Here is a 17,170-nt window from a genome sequence, read left to right on the forward strand (position 1 = left end):
TGGGGGGGCTGGGAGAGGGTCAGAGGGATGAGGAGATGGGATGTTAGGGGAGTGAGGGGTATTGGGGGCGCTGAGGGGGCTGGAGGGCTGAGAGGGGGTCTAGGGGAAGAGAGGGCTAAGGGTTATGGGAGGCTGGGGGTATGAGGGATTGGGGGAGCAGGTGGGGTTTGGGGGGCTGGGAGGGGAAGAGGGGTGGGGATGTGGGGACCTGAAGGTTATGGGGGGCTGAGGGTCCAGAAGAGGGTGCTGGGGGTGCGGTGTGCTGGGGGTTATGGGGGAGCTGGGAAGGGGTACGATGGAAGAGAGGACTGGGAGTTATGGTGGTCTGGGAGGGGTTCCTGGGGAAAGCAGTGACCGGGGGCTGTGGGGAGACTGGAAGGGGGGCCGAGGGAAGATGGGGCTGTGTGCTGTGGGGGGCTGAAAGGGGGTCCATGTGCAGAGGTGTCAGTCAGGGCGATGGCAGAGGCGGGATGGGGGTGGTTTGTGAAGCTGTGGGGTCTTTGGGGGCACAGGGGGCTGGATGAGGGGTCTTGGGGGCTGGGTCAGGTTGAGGAGCAAGGTGAGCCCTGGGGATGGGAGGGAGAGTGGATGGGACCCTCTCCTGCCCCATGCCCCACAATTGTTGCTGGGGGGTCCCTGAGCTGGTGTTTGAATGTTTTAATTTAAAGAGGGGCCTAGAGAGCTGAACCCCCCATGGATTCTACCAGAGCTGCTGTTGGAGGTTGGGGGGGGGGCCTTTAGGCTGCAGTAAATAGTAGAAATAAAAATCAGTAAAACCTCTAAGCTCCTGGTTTGATGCCCTTTGCTGTTACAGAGGGAAACAACTGCCTTCATTTTTTCTGGATCAGGTGTGAATTCAGGTGTTCTGCTAAGAATGAGGCAGTAAAGTACTGCCACACATATGAGCTCTGAGTTAAATGTGTCTCTAAAAGTTGTCGAGAGCAGGGGAAGATAATCTTGTGGTTTTGGAGTGCTGAATGTGACCGTGTGTGAGGAGGGGCCTTTTCCCAGGAATTGCTCTTCCCACTGTGGCCTCTCCCTCCTGAACTGGCTCCCTTCAGCCCTTCATTCCTGCACCTGCTCTCCCTTTGCCTTGCTCCTTTCACTTGGGGAATTTTTTGGCCGTTTCCTTCAATTCTGACTTTGTGCAGGCCCTGGAAGGTTTCCTCTCCATGCCCAGTGTCCCAAAAGGTGACAGAACACCCTGGGGGCAGCGTTGTGCCCGACAGCGGTGAAGACATTGACCAAGACCCACAGCGTCTGCTTTTAGGAAGGTTCTTACTTCCAGAAGTGAATTACCAGCAACTTTCTGCTGTGTTTGTGTCATTCCAGCCACTGAGTACCACCTGGGGCTGCTGAAGGCGAAGCTTGCCAAGTACAGAGCTCAGCTGCTGGAACCCTCCAAGTCCCCGGCGGCCAAGGGCGAGGGCTTCGATGTGATGAAATCAGGAGATGCCCGCGTGGCACTGATCGGGTTTCCTTCCGTGGGCAAGGTCAGTCAGGGTCTGTGTTTCCAGGCTCCTGTGGTTTGCAGTGGCTGCAAAGCAGATTTGGAATCAGAGAATCGAGGAACGGTTTGGGTTGGAAGGACTCAAAAGCTCATCCCGTGAGATCCCGGTTGGAATACTGCGTGCAGTCTGGTGCACCCAACATAAGGAGGACGTGGAGCTGTTGGAGCAAGTCCAGAGGAGGCCACAAAGTTGATAAGGGGACTAGAACACCTCTGCTATGGAGACAGGCTGAGAGAGCTGGGGATGTTCAGCCTGAGGAGGGAAGGTTGTGTGGAGATCCTCAAAGCACCTTCCAGGATCTGGAGGGGCTCCAGAGAAGCTGGAGAGGGAGTGTTCATCAGGAACTGTAGTGACAGGACAAGGGAATGGGTTCAGACTGAAAGAAGGGAAACTTAGGTTAGACATACAGAGGAAATTCTTCCCTGTGAGGGTGGGGAGGCCCTGGCACAGGTTGCCCAGAGAAGCTGTGGCTGCCCCATCCCTGGAAGTGTCCAAGGCCAGGCTGGACAGGGCTTGGAGCAACCTGGGCTAGTGGAAGGTGTCCCTGCCCATGGAAAGGGGGGTGGAATGAGATGAGCTTTAAGGTCCCTTCCAACCCAAACTCTTCCATAATTCCATGGTCTTGTTCCATCCCCTGCCATGGGCAGGGACACCTTCCACTCTCCCAGTTTGCTCCAATTCCCTGACCTTGGACACTTGCAGGGATGGGCCAGCCACAGCCTCTCTGGGCAACCTGATATCCATGTTTTCTTCATCTTTGACCTTCTTGCCGTGAATTCAGAGGAGGTTTTTGGACTCTGGGAGCTGAAAGTTGGAGCTAGGGAAACATTCCTTAATCTGTGTGGAGAATCACAGGGTGGGATTCTTGGGGCAGGACAAGGAATTAGACTTTGATGATCCTGATGGGTCCCTTCCAGCTCAGGATGTTCTCTGTGGTAATGGCCTGAAACTCATTCTTGCCCAGCCCCAGCACTGCTGAGGAGAGAGAGGGGAGTAAAGGATTTACCTCCGTTCGGTGACAGTGTCACCACCTCACTCCCTTGGAACAGCCATAATTCCCACAGGCTGAGGAGCCCTTTGGTGTCACTTGTTTTGCCTTTTCACTTGCCTGTCTCTAGTGGGGGTGATCTCTTGCCTTTCAGTCCACGTTTTTGAGTTTAATGACCTCAACCGCCAGCGAAGCCGCGTCGTACGAGTTCACCACACTGACCTGTATCCCAGGAGTCATAGAGGTAAGTGGGATTCTCCTCCCTTTGGCATAGTAGTGTTTGGAAACCCAGCTACGTAAATGTGTGTTTGCACCAGTTCTATGTGTGCCACTAAGGAGCAGAGACATCCAAAGGTCTGTGCTGAATTTCACTTTAAGCTTTGGGAGATCTTGAGTGCTTGGGGTTTCAGGGCCTTCTGCAGCCTGCAGTGCTGATTTAGCTCTTCCCTAAACTCCATAACTCTTCAGGATTGACTGCCTGATCAAGATTTGTGTGCTGCTGTTTGACTGACCAGAGCAATACAACAGTGCTCAACTGAAGTTTGTATAACTGCTGTCGGTGCCAGTGACCAGATGGCTGCAAACCTTGACAGATTTGTTTTTAATGAAACTTTAAAAGAGGCAATCTGTACTGTGGTCAATTCTGAAACAAAATGCAGCTCCTCCTGTCCTTGAGGAGTTTTGTTAGTGGTGGCCTAAGCATCCATCAGTAAAGCAAATGATAAAGGATATCAAATTGAAAAGTGTCCAAGAGTAGTGAGGAAATCTGGGTCAAGACGGAAAGGGGAATTAAATAATGAAAGTAGCTGTACTGGTGTGAAAAGGGACATAAATAGTGTAACACATCCAAGCACAGCTGTGAGCTGAAAGCCAATGCCCTGCAGATCTGAGGGATGGGAACCTCCTGTGTTTCCCTTGGTGTTGTAAGACCTGCAACACACCTGACTAATTCTGAACCATCACAGTAGGAGATGTGGCACTTGCTTTTTACTGACTTTTCTCATTAGACCAAGAAAGGAAGGGCTGTTTTTCCTTTCCTTTCCTATTCACCAGCTCAGGGTAACATGACTGCAATGCTCTTTTCCTGGTGCTTTGTCCAGCTGCAGTCACGGGAGGCTTTAGGGGGTCAGGACCTCGCATACAGCTGTGTGTGCTGAGCACAGCTCGTAGAAAATGCTCTGGAAGTTGCCTCAGAACAGAGGTATCAGCTTTGTGCAGAGTTCCCCTGCTCTGCCAGCTCCATCCAGTTCCACTCTCCACAGGATTCGGACCCCAGCATGTGCTTGGGGCTTTCAGGGCAGCTCAGGTGCCCTGCAAAAAGCTTTCAACTTCCCATCCTTCTGTTTCCTTTTCAGTACAAAGGAGCCAATATTCAGCTGCTGGATCTGCCTGGAATCATTGAAGGAGCAGCACAAGGTTGGCCCATCTCTGTGTTCATGGAAAGGAGGGTTTGCCCTCAGCAGTGCCCCTGGGTGTCTCAGGCATTCGCAGATTTCCTGGGCCAAGAGTTCCCACATTGGCTCTCCAAATCTTAGAGTCCTTGATCCTATGTGAGGCACAATTCCTATCCCTGAGCTGACATAAGGGTCTATATGTAGCAGAAGGATGCTTTTCTGGAGGTGGGAGCCAAAGCCAGCCAGTCACTTCTCACCTCCTTGCCTGGGTGTTATCTGGCTCATCTGTTTTCCGGTACTGAGGAAATCTAAAGAAAGATGCTGGGGAGGTGGAGGGGGGAATTAATTACAGCTAAACAGTAACCTCATTTGACTAATTCCCTGAATTCCTGCCAGTCCTCCCATGACTCCTGATTCTGGGAAGAGATACTGGCTTTGTCTCTCTGCATTGTCATTGTCCTGATTGCCTGAGCATGTCTGAAGACAGCTTAGGAAATCATAGTCATGGAATATCCTGAGCTGGGAGGGACTCACAAGGACCATCCAGTCCACCTCCTGGCCCTGCACAGGACACCCCAACAATCTCACCCTGTCCCCGAGAGCATTGTCCAAACACTCCTGGAGCTCTGGCAGCCTTGGGGCTGTGCCCACTGCCCTGGGGAGCCTGGTCAGTGCCCAACCACCCTGTGGGGGAAGAACCTTTTCCTGAGATCCAACCTGAACCTGCCCTGACACAGGGGAAGCTGTTCCCTCGGGTCCGGTCACTGGTCACCAGAGAGAAGAGATCAGTGCCAGAAGATGCCTTAGGAAACTTCAGAAAATCTCCTAATGGTCTCTTTTTGGAGGAGCGTGGCCTGGTTAATAAGATCTCTCTCCTTTTTGACCAGAAAGTGTAACCCCTCTGCGTAGGTGTCCCAGGCCCATGCCGCTGTTGTGGGTGAGCTCTGTGCTGCCTGGAGCTGTTGCCAGGGCCCCCAGCAATTGACTGCAGCCAGGGCAGCCCTGCAGGACCCTTTTCCTTGCTTCCAAGCTGCTGCACAGGGCAGAAGTCCCCATCTGTCATGGAACTCGTGGCTGTTTCCTCTTGCTGATGCACATCCACCTGCTGTTTCCCCAGGGAAGGGCAGAGGTCGGCAGGTGATCGCTGTTGCCAGGACTGCAGATGTTGTTATCATGATGCTGGATGCCACCAAGGGGGAGGTGCAGAGGTGAGTGTGTGCTGGGCAAGGGGGGTGGGCTTAGGGCTTCCCATGTGCCCAGGAAATGTGCCACAGCTCCCTCAGGGGTTGTAGAGAGCACTTGGGGAATGAGTGCTTAAGCTATTAGATATGAGATGGAGGTTGTACTCTATGAGAAGCATCATAGCTGACTGGCTTGGGTTCTCAGCTGAAGGATCATTCCCACAGGATGGCTGTCAGAGATGGGAATGTCAACCAGAATCTCCACCACAGACTCTGGCCTGCATTAGGTGGGTTTTAGGTTGTAGTGAAAGCTTCTGGCAGGGCTGTCTGAACACAGAAGTGAAAGAGGAAAGGTCTGGGTGTCACCTGGCCACGCTCAGCCTCACAGGTACTGACGTGCAGTGTCCCTGCAGGGCCCTGCTGGAGAAAGAACTGGAATCTGTAGGAATCCGGCTGAACAAAAGCAAACCAAATATCTACTTCAAGGTGAGGCTTCCTGAGCTCCTGCAGGTGTCTGGCTGCCTGCTCAAAGCCCAGCTCACTGTGTGCTGCCCCTCGTGTTGCACAGGCTGAGGGGGGCTGACGATTTTGTGGAATATTCTCATGTTGCTTCATTGCCTCCTGTAGCCCAAGAAGGGTGGAGGCATCTCCTTCAACTCCACTGTCACGTTGACTCAGTGCTCCGAGAAGCTGGTGCAGCTCATCCTCCATGAATACAGTATCCTTTCCTGAAGCAGGAGACCCTTCAGCCATCAGCAGGTCATGATTCCAGTGGTTCCTGCTGTGGGACAGCCTTGGTGTCACTTTGGTGCTGGTTCTCCCGAGGGGGCTCAACCTGGGGCTCGCAGTGTTTGCAGAGTCGTGTTGGGATTTGGGCCTTGACAATGTTCACCTCAGAAATCTTCAATGCTGAGGTCCTGTTCAGAGAGGATTGTTCCCCTGATGAGTTCATTGATGTGATTGTAGGCAACAGGGTCTACATGCCTTGCCTCTATGTGAGTATCTTGGGCTTCTGTTACATCCAGCATCTCCTTTCTCTGCCAGAGGAAACACTGGATCTTCACAGAATCATGGCATGGTTTGGGTTGGAAGGGACCTTAAAGCTCATCTTGTTCCACCCCCCTGCCATGGGCAGGGACACCTTCCACTATCCCAGGTTGCTCCAAGCCCTGTCCAACCTGGCCTTGGACACTTCCAGGGATGGGGCAGCCACAGCTTCTCTGGGCAACCTGTACCAGGGCCTCCCCACCCTCACAGGGAAGAATTTCTTCCTACTATTCCATCTAACCCTGCCCTCTGTCAGTGTGGAGCCATTCCCCTTAGTCCTATCACTCCATGCCCTTGTTCCTGGCTCCTAAAACAATAACAATTTGAGGTTTAAGAGGTGGAAAATGGCTCAACGGGGAGTTTTTTTATAAGCTTTGGATATGCAGCCGTGCTGTGTGTGTTCCCTGGGCCCTCTTGTGGCTGATGCTGCCCTGGAGCAGCAGAGCTGCCAGTCCTGGTGCTGGGAGTTTGATCCCACGTGTGGAACTTCCAATTCCCCTGCTGCCAGCTCCGTGCTTGGCTTTCCACTGCTGGTCCCTTGTGTGCCAGAGTTCCCTTAACGGCTCTGTTTGTAGCCACTGGGTCTGTATGAAATAAAAACCATGGGAGAATGTGTTCCAAGTTGTCCCAAAGGGAGAATTTTAAAAGGCCAAAAATTATACTCAGGCTTCTGAACTTTAACGGTTGGTTTTACTGAGAGCCTTGGCTTATCCTCTGACAGGATCTGCATTTCTATTTCAGCTGCTGGAACTACCTTGTCATACCTACATGTGCATGTGTTACAGTGTTGCTGAACTGCCTTCCTAAGGGCTGTGTTGTTTTTCCCTTTGGTTTAGGTTTATAACAAGATTGACCAGATATCCATGGAGGAAGTGGATCGTCTTGCTCGGAGGCCCCACAGTGTTGTCATCAGGTAGGAGCTGTCACACTGCCTTTTGTGCTGGTCTCATGGTGTGCTGGGTCATTTCACACCCCTTCCTCCAGCTTCTCCCAGAAAGTGGCTTCTCCCAGAGCTGCTGGGGTGAGAAGCAGTGTTGCTGTGCAGATTTTTCCAGACTTTCTTCCCTTGGAGAGGGAAGCAGCTTGGCTTCTCCATGCTATCTCCAGTCTAGCTTGTTTCCTTAGAAGTGCTGATATTTCTGATGGAGCTTTGCTGCTTCAAAGCTGCTCACCCTTCTGGAAGCCTGATTTATTTCACAGAATCATGGAATGGTTTGGGTTAAAGCTCATCCAGTTCCACCCCCTGCCATGGGCAGGGACACCTTCCACTATCCCAGGTTGCTCCAAGCCCTGTCCAGCCTGGCCTTGGACATTTCCAGGGATGGGGCAGCCACAGCTTCTCTGGGCAACCTGTGCCAGGGCTCTTCATCCTCACAGTAAGGAATTTCTTCCTAGTATCTACTCTAACCTTGCCCTCCTTCATCTTAAGACCATTTCACCTTGTGTTTTTCATTTCCTGGCCTCATTAAAGACTCTTCCCTCATTCCCCAGCACTTTGATAAGACAGTTCACCTTGTTCCCCTGGATCTCTAAATCACAACAGATGTTCCTGGTGTTTTGCAGCTGTGGCATGAAACTGAACCTGGATTACTTGCTGGAAAAGCTCTGGGAGTACCTGGCACTTACCTGCATCTATACCAAGAAACGAGGACGTAAGTGACCATGAGCTGAACAGAAGGTTTGAAAAGCACAAAGGCTGCTACTCATCAAAGAAAGACAGGCTGCCAGCAGGGCTTGTGCCTTGGAAATGCTGGAATTATGCTCTCCCTCACCAGCTTTCAGCTCCTGAGAAGAGCTTTCTGCTCCATCTAATCCTGCCATGTGTGGATCCCCCCACAGCCCTCCTATTCTGTCTTACAAGAGCTGAATTTTAATAAGTCTTTGCATGATGATACAAGGAAATAAAGTGTGCAAGTTCACAGCTTTCTTCCTTGTTATGCACGCTGTGATGAACAGTTCAGCCCATCACAACCCAGAAGAAGTTTCCTGTTCCTACTGCAAGTAGTTTGATGATTCCCATGCCCTTGGCAGTGCCTTTGATCCTCCTTTTGCTTTATAACCTACTTGCAGCTTCTCCCAGTGATAAAGGCCCATCTATAACCTGTTCCAGGTTGGTTGTGAACAGCTGAACTTGGGTGGATATGGGGAGATGAAGGAACTTTCTCTGAGCTTGCTAAGCATTGAAATCTGGGGCAGTTTGGTTTTCCTTGAGCAGGTGTGTTTTGCTTTGGGTGGTTTTGTTTGTCGTAAGTCAGGTGTCTGCGATGGAGTTGGATCAGGTGGGCTGTGAGGAAGCTGCTGGCTGTGGTGTGGGTAACTGCACTTGAGGGGAGTGGAGAACTGATTTGATGCCTTCAGCCACTGGATACCTGTTCAGTCTGGGAGCAGGGAGGAGGAGGAATTTGGGAGTAGTAAGCGCAGGGTGATGTGAGATAGTCAGCATATTAGAACACACTTGATGAAAATCCAATGGTTTTTTTCCCTCCCTTCTGCTTCTCCACAGAGAGACCAGACTTTACAGATGCCATTATTCTACGGAAAGGGGCCTCTGTGGAGCATGTGGTAATTTTTCTGCATGTTTTACATTTCCCTGTGTGCAGAAGGCACAGGTTCCTCTTGGACCTGCTGTGATTTGTGCTTCATAAAGCTCAGGACCTGCCAGTGTTTAGTTGGGCTTCTCCTTTTGTTGCTTTGATTGATTTTTATCTGCCTCAGGTTTCTTTCACAGCTGCTGTGCAGCCCAGTGAAAAGCACACGGAAGCAGTGGAAGGGGGATTTTTTTGTGGGCTAGTGATTCCTGTGTCTGTTCTATATTGTTTCAAGTGCTGTTAACTGGCTCTTAAAGTCATTATAGTAATTTCTGACACAGACCTTCATGTCTTTTAGTTCCTGGATATTGAAAAAGTTGTTTGCAAAGAGATGCCACTAAATACTTCACCTTCTGCCTGTCTGTCTTGCAGTGCCATCGGATTCACAGATCATTAGCCAGCCAGTTCAAATATGCCTTGGTGTGGGTAAGTGTTTGACAGCTAATGGAATTCCTGTCCTCAGGTGTCTCTGACTGGGCTTCTCCTAATCCTTTTCCCCATTTTTTGCTTTAAAGGGGACAAGCACAAAGTACAGCCCTCAAAGAGTGGGCTTAACCCATATGATGGAGCATGAGGATGTCATTCAGATCGTGAAGAAGTAACTCTGCTGGTGCCTGGCCTTGTCTTTAATCACTGCAATTGGAACTGACATAGAAACAAAACAAAACACACACACAAAAAAGAAAAAATAAAGAAAAGGGAGACGTGTTCCACAGCCAAGAAAGCTTCTGTGAAGCTCCTTCTCTTGGAAGAAGGCAGAAAACGAGGCTACTGTGCTTGCAGGTGGGGATGGGGAAGATGGGTTTCCATCTCGCAGTGTTTCAGGCCAAGTAACATTTCTTAAAAATTAAAAGGGAGCCAGTTCTCCTAGGACACAGTTCCCACATCCAGCAGCGTCCTTCCTCTTGTAGGGTTTGCACAGGGATCCATGTGCTCACCTCCCTAGGAAAGTTTTTGGGTTGGTGTCAACCAATCTGGCCCTGTGCTTTGGGCTGAGAGAACATTGCTGATGCTTTGCTGCTCATCCATTCACTTAATTTAAGCATTGATCTGAAACAGAATCAAAGTTCTCCCTCCCCTGCTCCTTGGACACATCTGCAGCCAAGACAGCCCCAATTTATAACAGTCCCACCTCAATTAACATTAACACCTGGCACTCTGTGCCTCTCTTAGCCCTGCAGTGGGGTTTGTAGGACATCCTGGTCCAACTGGTACTGAGAGATGAGAAATTAAACTGTTAATGAACGATTATCTTGGCCAAACTGCAGCAGGGTACGATCCAAGAGCCGCAGTCTGCAGTGAGGATTCACTTCTGGCATATCACTCGTCGAGGAGCTGCCCTGGGAGCTTCCTCCTCTGTTGGGCAGGAGTTGTCCTGCCTGTTAGTCCCCAAGCTGGAGTTCTTCTTAACCATGCCCCTGAATTCCAGTCACAGCTCTTTGGAGCTCGAGGTACCATCCCATGCCATGGGTTTTCCACCAGCCCTGTTAAACATTGTTGCTTGTCTGGATATTGTTCATCAGAAGTCTGGAACTTTTCTAATCATGCTTTTCCATTGAATACCGTTGCTAAATAATTCAGAGTGCCTGATAGAGGACAGCTCTTCCTTTCTAGGATCAAGAGCTGCCAATAGCTTTTATTTTCTTTTGTTGGAAAAGGGTTTGGTCTGATGTGGATGAGCAACTGTGAGGACAGGTGTGACACCTGTCTGAGCAGGGCTCCTCCCTCCTCCCTGCTCCTCCCCACCCCTCACAACCTGATGGAGCAGAAATGGAAGGATTATTTTATTTGAGAAAATAAAAAGTTGCTATTTCATGTGAACGGTGGGTGGATGGTTTGGTGTGTTTCCTAACACTCTGTTTTACCTCCAGCCACCCGAGGAATCCTGGATGCTGTCGCAGGAGGTTGTAGGGGGGAGTAGAAGGTCAAGTGCCTGGAAGAGGCTGGTGATGGGAGATAAATAGATGTTATACACACAAGCTAAGAAGGTGACTTTGAACTCTCTAAGTCCTCTTCCCTGTTCCTGGCTTTGTTCACAGCTGGAGCACAGAGCAAACCCTGAATGCAGAGGCAGCGAGTGGGGAATGAGCTCCAAATTATCCACATTATCCCTGAGCTGGCAGTGGAAAACAGGCCCTTCCTGGTGTGAGCTGGGTGGGATGCTGTTCCAGCACATTAACTCACCCTTCCCATTTCCTGTGAAGGTCACACAGGCAGAATTGCCCTCACAAAGACTTTTGGTTTCGTTTTGTCCCTGAGTTTCTGACTTCTCCCTCAAAATTCTGGAGGCTGCCAAGGCTCAGCATGGAGCTGGGCAGCCAGAACTGCTGACAGGGCTTCATCCTCAGCCCAGGTAGTGCAGGGAGCTGGGGAGGTGCTTGGTGTGAGGCTGAATGCACAGTGTTACCTGCTAATTCCTATTCTTGGGTAGTTGGTGCTACCTCATTGTGTTTGGGTTCCAAATTGATTTTAGCATATTGTTAAAACCCCCTCTGCCTAATTAGCCTCATTTAGGAAAATGGGCATTTTTTTCCTGTTCAAAATGAACTGATCCATGATTAAAATTGGAATGGGGATGAAGTAAAAATAGTGAAGCTAGAAGAAGCCAACTTCTTTTTTCAGTGAGAGTAGCTTTTTTGGCAGCGAGTTTATAGCTGCACTTGAAAAATGCACCATTTAATTGCAGTATTCCTTCTTCCAGGCGCTTCCCTAATTGTTCTGCACTGATGTTAAAAAGCTGCAAACGTTGCAGTTCGTGCAGGGGTGGGTTTCCATGGACATCTCTGAATCCTGAGGAGGCAAGATCCAAAGGGCGAGGGAAGAATCTGCTCCAGCACTGGGGTTGTACTGGAGTCTCCTGAGGTTTATGGAATTTGCAGCATTTCAGTATTTAAGGGGAGCTTATTAAAATGGTGGAGGGGGAATTTTTACATGAGCAGACAGTGATAGGACAAAGGGCATGGTTTTAAATTGACAGGGGAGATACAGATTAGATGTTAGGAGGACATTCCTCCCTGTGAGGGTGGTGAGGCCCTGGCACAGGTTGCCCAGAGAAGCTGTGGCTGCCTCATCCCTGCAAGCATCCGAGGCCAGGTTGGACATGACTTGGAGCAACCTGGGCTAGTGGATGGTGTCCCATGGCAGGGGCTTGGAACAGGATGAACTTTAAGGTCCGTTCCACCCCAAACTGTTCTGTGGTGATTCTGTGATGTTTCTATGCATTGGCCTGACCCCCCCTTAGCTCCATAGGGGAACTGCTGAAGGGAGATGTGCTCAGAGACTCCTTGTTGTGTGTTTAGGGAAGGACTGTTCTCTCTGGGAGGATGGGAAGAGGCAGAAGCTGTGGATTTGCTCCCAAAACAGCAGCACCGTGCATTTCTGTGCTGTAGGAGGGAAGCCTTGGCTGGGTGATGCTCGGAGAAAGCTGCCCTCAAACAGTCCAGCTGATGCTCTGTGCCAGCTCCTGCCCTTCCCCTGCTCTTCCAGCCGTCTCCAGGTTCATTCCTGCTCTTCCCAGAGGGCTGTGCTCACCCTGCCCCATCCCTGGGGCCGTTCCTCTGGCTGAGCACAGCGCTCCAGGTGTGGAGCAGGGCGGATCAGCTTCGCTGCAGCCCATCAGCCACCCTCCATCTCTGGAACCAGCGGCGGCCCCAGGCGTGCTCTGTTTAAAATGCCTGTTCCAGGCAATCAAGCAGGTTTGATTGGCTGAACACCCTTCTTATAAATTAATTTAGTCAGGAATCGTTTGCAAGGTAATAAAAAGCGACTCTGCCTCCAAATACATTCATTTAATTCAATGAGAGACGGTTGCTGCGGCGGGCTCAGCTCAGCCAGCTCCCCTCACCCCATCACGGTGACATCCCCAAGTGCCGCTCGGGGCTGTATATAAGAGTCACGATCCGCAGTGACAGCTTAATTGTCTCAAATGCTGACAAGGGTCACCCCAACCAGCCATCGGGTGGCGCGGGGCCGGCTCGGGAGGGCTGCGGGGAGGAGGATTTATGGCTGGCAAATAGTTTTGAATTCCTCTGGTTGCGCCTGCTAAATGATGAAGCTGCCCCGAGGGGATTGGGGCTATTGATTGTAATTTGCAGTTAAGCCCTCGCAGTTCTGAGGAATCAGCATAATAAATACCCACCGCATTACGGCGGGGACGTGCCTGCCTGGAGGAGAAGGAAGTGGGGAGGTTTTCCCGGCTCGGGTGCTGCAGCAGGATGCTCTTGCTGCCCTCGCATCTGGGAGAGCCACAGGCTCCATCACTGCAGGAAAATGGTCCCCAGTGTGGTGGGATGCGGGAACCCAGTGCTGGGAGGGGGAGGAGGAAGCTTTGTGAAGGGAGGTGGAGATGCCCTGCTTGCTTGAGAAGGAGAGGGTGGTTCAGTATTGTTGGTATGAGGCTGCCAGAGCCTCAGGAGCTGGTTGCTCCCAACCCGGCTTTGAAGTAGGGTGTGGGGGGGTGCATTTGTCCCCAGCTCCCCTGTCCCAGTGATTTCTTGTCCTGAACTTGCATTGGTTTTGAGGGCAGGAAGGGGTCAGGGCCATTTTCCAGCTGTTCACATCTGGGCTGCACTGAAGTGCAGATCTGTATTCCAGAAGGGAAGGGGCTGTGGGACTGTCCAGCTGTGTCACCAGGGAAGGGACAGGGACCACGGGAGGACAGGACCCTCGCTGCCTCCCTGCCCCTCCCCAGCTCTGCCGAGGGAAGATCAGCTCCCATCCCTGCGCTCATGAGTGGAGATGAGAATAATAGCACTCATCAAATATGCATTGGGTCCTGCAGCTGCTGCTGCACCGATGGGGAGGGATGGTCCCCGGCAGGAGCAGAGCCAGGAGCACCGGGCCAGCCCCAGGCCATGCAGGCGAGCTGGCTACCCCAGGTGAGTGGCTGCAGCTCCCCCAGCTGGGTGGCACTTCCCTTGGGCTCACAGGTGCCACGCTGCCTTGGCTGGACTGACCTTTGTGCATGATGTTGGTCCTTAGGCAAGCGCTGCAGCTCAGATCCTCTGGGACAGGGTGTGTGGTGTCCTCTTGCCTCTGCCTGTCCTTGCCTGTACCTGCCTGCCCCTACCTGTGTGCTCGCTGCCTTTATCCCCCCCATCTCATCTTCTGCCTCCCACCTTCCCAATAGCCCCATGTTTCCATGGCCCTCCAGAGCAGAGCAGCCTCCCCTGAATGCCCCCTCCTTCCCCAGGACCCTCTGCCCCAGGTCTCCTACCAACCCTTCCCCACAGTCCTTTTTCCATGGGGCTGTTTTGCCCTGGGAAAGCTCCTGGGCTTGGCTCTGGGACTGAGGTGATGGCCCAGGGCTGTGACCTGGCTCCAGGGCTGCCAGCCAGCACTCCTGGGTGCACGCCAGCATCATGCCCAGCTGGTCTGTGCTTCCAGCATCTGCTCCAGCCTCTCTCCTCCCATAACACCTCCCTCGTGGGCAGCAGGCAGCAGCTGGCAGGCAGGGATGTGCCGTGCATTGTCCATGTGCTGGGTCCCCATGCTCAATTTGGAGGGGGGAACTGGAGGGGGTGGAAATTAGCCAGGTCAGGGGGGTGATGGATGCTCGGAGGAGCATGGAGAGACCCCACATTGCCCTGGAGGCTTGGAGGTCTGTGCTGCTGTCACGTTGCTGGCTTGGTCCAGCTTATCCCTGTGTTCTTGGCACTCCTGGGGCTGTGACTGGAGTGACAAGAGCTGCAGCAGGGTGGCCCCACCTGCCCACAGGTGTTTGAAAGTGGATGTGCAATGATGCAGAACTGATGACAGGGAAGGGGATATGGTGAGAGAGAGAGACGCTGCTGCAGCCGGGAGGTGCCCGGGCCGGCTGCCTGGGGCTGGAGCACAGAGCTCCCGGGAGGCACGGCAGCGATGGGGCCGCCGTGGTGTGGTGTGGTGGCACGGAGCCCTGCTCCGGCTGTAACTGGAAACAGGCTGTAAGCGGACCCGGGGCCGGCTGGTGACCGCAGACCTGCTTGGAGACACGGAGCTGCTGCCCCCGGAGCTCTGCCCGCCGATGGTACACTCCAAAGGAACACTCCAAAGGTACAGTGTCGGGCAGCCGCGCGTCCTGCCGGGCTGGGGCGGGTGAACTGTCTCCATCCCCTCCCTGCATCCAGCCATGGCACAGCCCCTGGCTATGGCAAAGGGACTGGGACTGTCCCAGCCTGTGTCCCTGGGGTGAGATGGCCTTCCCTGACTCACCCACGTGGCTGGAGCCGTTCAGGAGTGACATGGTCAGAGGATGCTCTGGGCATCTTCTCCTGTTGCCACCCCAGGGACCCCTCACTGCCAGATTTTGCACCCACAGTCTCTGTCATGTCCTGCTGCTGGATGCAGCCATGCCCAGACACCCTGGAAACAGCCACCGAGTGTGGGTGCCCACAGTTTGGGGTTCATGGCCTTGGGTTTCCCCTCCAGCCTCTGCCACCATTCCACTGAGTCTGGGAACGAATGCCCTTCTCCCAGCTCTGCTGTGCCAAAGGCTGTGCCCAAGGATGAGGAACATGGGGAGGTGTGAGGGGGTCTGGTATGGGAGCTCAGACTGTGGAAGGCAGCACCTGTGTGGGATGAAGCTCACTCTCTTTCTTCCTTCCTTCCTCCTCTTGGAAAGCCCTTGTCATGGGCAGGGAGGCACCATGGGTACAGCCATGGAAACGGCACAGGGAGCTGTGCCAGCACCCAGGGCACCGAGAGCACTGTGGGGCCCGCTGCCCTGCCTGGGAGGGATGGAGGTAGGGACTGTAGGGGCAGTGGGATGGCAGCAGGGACTGCACGAGTGGTGGGATGCAGGTTGCAGCTGCTTCTTGCCAGCTGGGAACCCCCTTGCTCACTGCCAGCAGAGAGGGAGGGGTTGTGCCTGTGTCAGAGGTGATTCCTTGCCACATCATGGTGCCCAGGCCCTGTGTGTCCGTGCTGGAGCAGGGATGGGGCAGTGTGGGGAGACACCTGTGCCCAGGCAGGGCAGGGTCCATCAGCCCCACATGCCTTGGTGCCCATGGCAGACTTGTGAGTGGACCGTGCCCGTGCCAGGTGGGACTCCTGCAGGGCAGTGCTTCCATGTAGCTTGGGCTTTACTGATGCTCTTTTCCCACTGATCCTGTGTTTCTGTTACCCCATAGACCCTCTCCCAATACCTGCCAGATGCCTCTCCTCCTGCTCCATCCCTCTGCTCTCCCTGCACTCCAGGGCAGCCACTGTCTGTGCAGACCCCACAGACGTGTCTCCCTCCCAGAAATCCACCCACGGAGGAGGCAAAGCCTTGGGATCATGGCTGATGCTTCTCTGCTGTAGATGTGGCAGGGAGGCCCCAGGCTGGGGAGAAGAGAGTTCCAGGAGATGCCAGCCGTGGGGCTCTCCTGGTCCTGGGGGACACCAACGGGTTCAGTCCAGCAAGTGCTGCTTGTTCTTGGGTTCCACCAGCTGCTGCACAGCTCGATGCTGCTGCTCCCCCCTGGGTCTCCCCAGATACCGCCAGCAAGGGAGTGCAACGGGTGCTGTCCCTGCCCACAGGTGATCTGTGAAGGACAGTGAGTTCCCACTGCTGCTGCTTAAACTTTGATGAGCTGCAGCTGCAGGAATCCAGCTCTGGCATTAACATTTGATGTGGTCACCCCACGCCTGGGCACCTGTGTGTGCCAACAGGCTGCTGGCACCGCCGCAGGGCACACGTGTGGCACAGACAAACCCCCTCACTGGCTGTGTGTGAGGGCACCCTGCCTGTACCTGCCACCCTGCCTGGTGTGGCACTGGTGGGGGTATCCCTGTGGGCTCCGGGCTCCTCAGTGCTTCTGTGGGGCTGTGGGATTTGGACCGGTGCTGGGTTCCTCCCCTGTGTTGCTCCTCTTGGCTGTGTCCCTGCCGCCTTGGGCTCTGCAAAATTGTCACCTCTCTCCTGGCACCGCCGTTTGGCTTCAGGGATCCCTGGGCTTCATCCGTCTCCGTGCTGACTGCAGGAAGAGACCGATTCCTCAGGGAAGGGCAGAGGGAGCCCCGAGAGGCCGGGAGGTGGCAGGGTCCAGTTTTTGGGTGGTGACAGCGCTGTCCTCCGCAGTGTCCGTCTTGGGGGACGCTCCCAGCAGCGGGGGCCCTTCCCTGCTCCTTCGGAAAAGTCTCGGGGCCAGCGTGGTGCATCCCTTGCATTATTCATGCCGCCGTGAGCCCGGCGGTTGGGTTACAGCCCGAGCCCAGCCACCGACTCGCGGGGTGTGCGGGAGGCAGGAGGCAGCTCCCCGGGCTGCCCCGGGGCCCGTCCCGCCGCCCCAGGGCGATGCCAAGCGGGCGGCCGCAGGCGCCCGAGGGAGCCACGCACGGGCATGTGCCTCGCCAAAACCAGGCACAGGTAAATACCCCCCCGGGGCAGGTGGCGGGGTCGGGAGCCGGACGGTGTGCAGGGAGCCGGCTCATGCCGGCACAGGGCATCATCTTCCAGAGCCCCACCGGGGCCGGAGCATGAGCACCCGCCACCACCGGG

At 53.8% G+C, this 17,170-nt stretch overlaps 1 protein-coding gene across 1 annotated transcript in view; it reads left to right on the forward strand.

The window, feature by feature from the left end:
- DRG2 (developmentally regulated GTP binding protein 2) overlaps positions 1-10,530 on the forward strand; it is a 13,775-nt gene extending 3,245 nt beyond the window's left edge. Inside the window, exons 2-13 of the mRNA XM_027656570.1 lie at positions 1,333-1,493; positions 2,654-2,743; positions 3,855-3,915; positions 5,011-5,101; positions 5,488-5,560; positions 5,702-5,792; positions 5,972-6,069; positions 6,958-7,034; positions 7,685-7,773; positions 8,625-8,683; positions 9,082-9,135; positions 9,225-10,530. Of these exons, the coding sequence (XP_027512371.1) occupies positions 1,333-1,493; positions 2,654-2,743; positions 3,855-3,915; positions 5,011-5,101; positions 5,488-5,560; positions 5,702-5,792; positions 5,972-6,069; positions 6,958-7,034; positions 7,685-7,773; positions 8,625-8,683; positions 9,082-9,135; positions 9,225-9,311 (1,031 nt within the window). The 3' untranslated portion in view covers positions 9,312-10,530. The remainder of the gene's footprint in view (positions 1-1,332; positions 1,494-2,653; positions 2,744-3,854; positions 3,916-5,010; positions 5,102-5,487; positions 5,561-5,701; positions 5,793-5,971; positions 6,070-6,957; positions 7,035-7,684; positions 7,774-8,624; positions 8,684-9,081; positions 9,136-9,224) is intronic.
- The last annotated feature ends 6,640 nt before the right edge of the window (positions 10,531-17,170 follow it).

Source organism: Corapipo altera, unplaced genomic scaffold (assembly GCF_003945725.1).
Source record: "Corapipo altera isolate COAL_440 unplaced genomic scaffold, ASM394572v1 104, whole genome shotgun sequence".
NCBI lineage: Eukaryota > Metazoa > Chordata > Aves > Passeriformes > Pipridae > Corapipo > Corapipo altera.